Source organism: Hyperoodon ampullatus, assembly GCF_949752795.1.
Source record: "Hyperoodon ampullatus genome assembly, chromosome: 8".
NCBI lineage: Eukaryota > Metazoa > Chordata > Mammalia > Artiodactyla > Ziphiidae > Hyperoodon > Hyperoodon ampullatus.
Genome location: NC_136921.1, coordinates 9,908,005 through 9,909,356, shown reverse-complemented (window position 1 = coordinate 9,909,356; position 1,352 = coordinate 9,908,005). Strand labels below are relative to the sequence as shown.

The following is a 1,352-nucleotide window of genomic DNA, read 5'->3' as shown; positions in this document are numbered from 1 at the left end:
TTAGTGCTGCTTCCATCTGAAAGAGCACCCTTCTGTAAGCCTTGCCTTTCCTCCTGTAGGCTGGCAGAGGACGGTAGAGCAGCCAACACACAAAACTACTGTTTGTGCATGGCTAAAGACGGTGGTGATTTTATAGCATCCTGGGCATTTCCCATCCATGAAATAGGAATTGGGGCTCTGCACCAGGCGCTTCTTCTTGTGTTTTCTCTTCTCCTCTTCTGGAGAGGGATGAAGGAGATCCTTTGCGAGAGCCATGTTCTCGTGGGGAGGTCGTCACCGTCAGAAAGCTGCAGCATACTTTAGATGTTACAAAAATGTTACAAACCAAGGCAAACATAACTGTCTTTATGTCTTGCTTTTTTGTCACAACAGGAGAAAAACACCTTCCCAGGCCAGCCCAGGTTCGTGGGCAGCCATTTGGGAAGCACTGGGCTCAGGGAGAGTAACATTCCTTCTAATAATGAGGTTCCTATGCTCTGTGACCTCCAGAGCATATCCTGTGGGTATGCCAGCCTGATACATAGTGTGATGATCCATAGACTAAGAATCTCATATTTAGAAAAAAAACACAAAAGTTACCTGGTATCATCTCCCAGAATTTGAACCAAGATCCAAACAGGAACACCACATGGGGTGATATACCACCTTCAGCTCACCTGGAGTTCCACAGGTGCTAACATACAGGCATAGCACCTTTCATTGCACTTCACTTTACTGTGCTCCACAGATACTGCGTTTTTTACAAATTGAAGATTTGCGGCAACCCTGCTTCAAGCAAGTCTATTGTTACCATTTTTCCAACAGCGTTTGCTCACTTCCTGTCTGTGTCACATTTTGGTAATTCTCACGATATTTCAAACTTTTTCATTATTGTTATATTTGTTACAGTGATGTGTGATCAATGATCTTTGATGTGACTACCATGACTCACCAAAAGCTCAGATAATGGTTAGCATTTTTTAGCAATAAAGTAATTAAGGTATGGACTTTTTTTTAGCCGCAACGCTATTGCACACAATAGCATAGTGCAAACATAACCTTTATATGCACTGGGAAACCAAAAAATTCCTGTGTCTTGCTTTATTGTGATATCCACTTTATTGTGGGAGTCTGGAATGGACCCACAGTAGCTCAGAGCTGTGCCCCTGTGCATCTATCAATGATTTAGCACCCACCTTCTCCCCCAGAGCACCTAAGCTTTCTGCAGTCATTGGCAAGTTGGACTCTTCGCCTTGCTCTGCACCCAGAGTTGCCTGTAGACGGTGACATCATCACTGCTCACTCTTCCCACATTTGGTTACCCTCTAAGGTTATAAGGGAACATTCTTGACCCCTGCAAAGGGTGGGTCTGG

General features: G+C 44.3%; 1 protein-coding gene across 1 annotated transcript; it reads right to left on the bottom strand.

The window, feature by feature from the left end:
- On the bottom strand, positions 1-255 carry LOC307057377 (small ribosomal subunit protein eS27-like; the record flags this gene model as incomplete). The annotated part of the gene is made up of 1 exon (XM_079710575.1): positions 1-255. The coding sequence occupies one exon, from the start codon at positions 253-255 to the stop codon at positions 1-3; it is 255 nt and encodes an 84-aa protein (XP_079566701.1).
- Between the last annotated feature and the right edge of the window lie 1,097 nt (positions 256-1,352).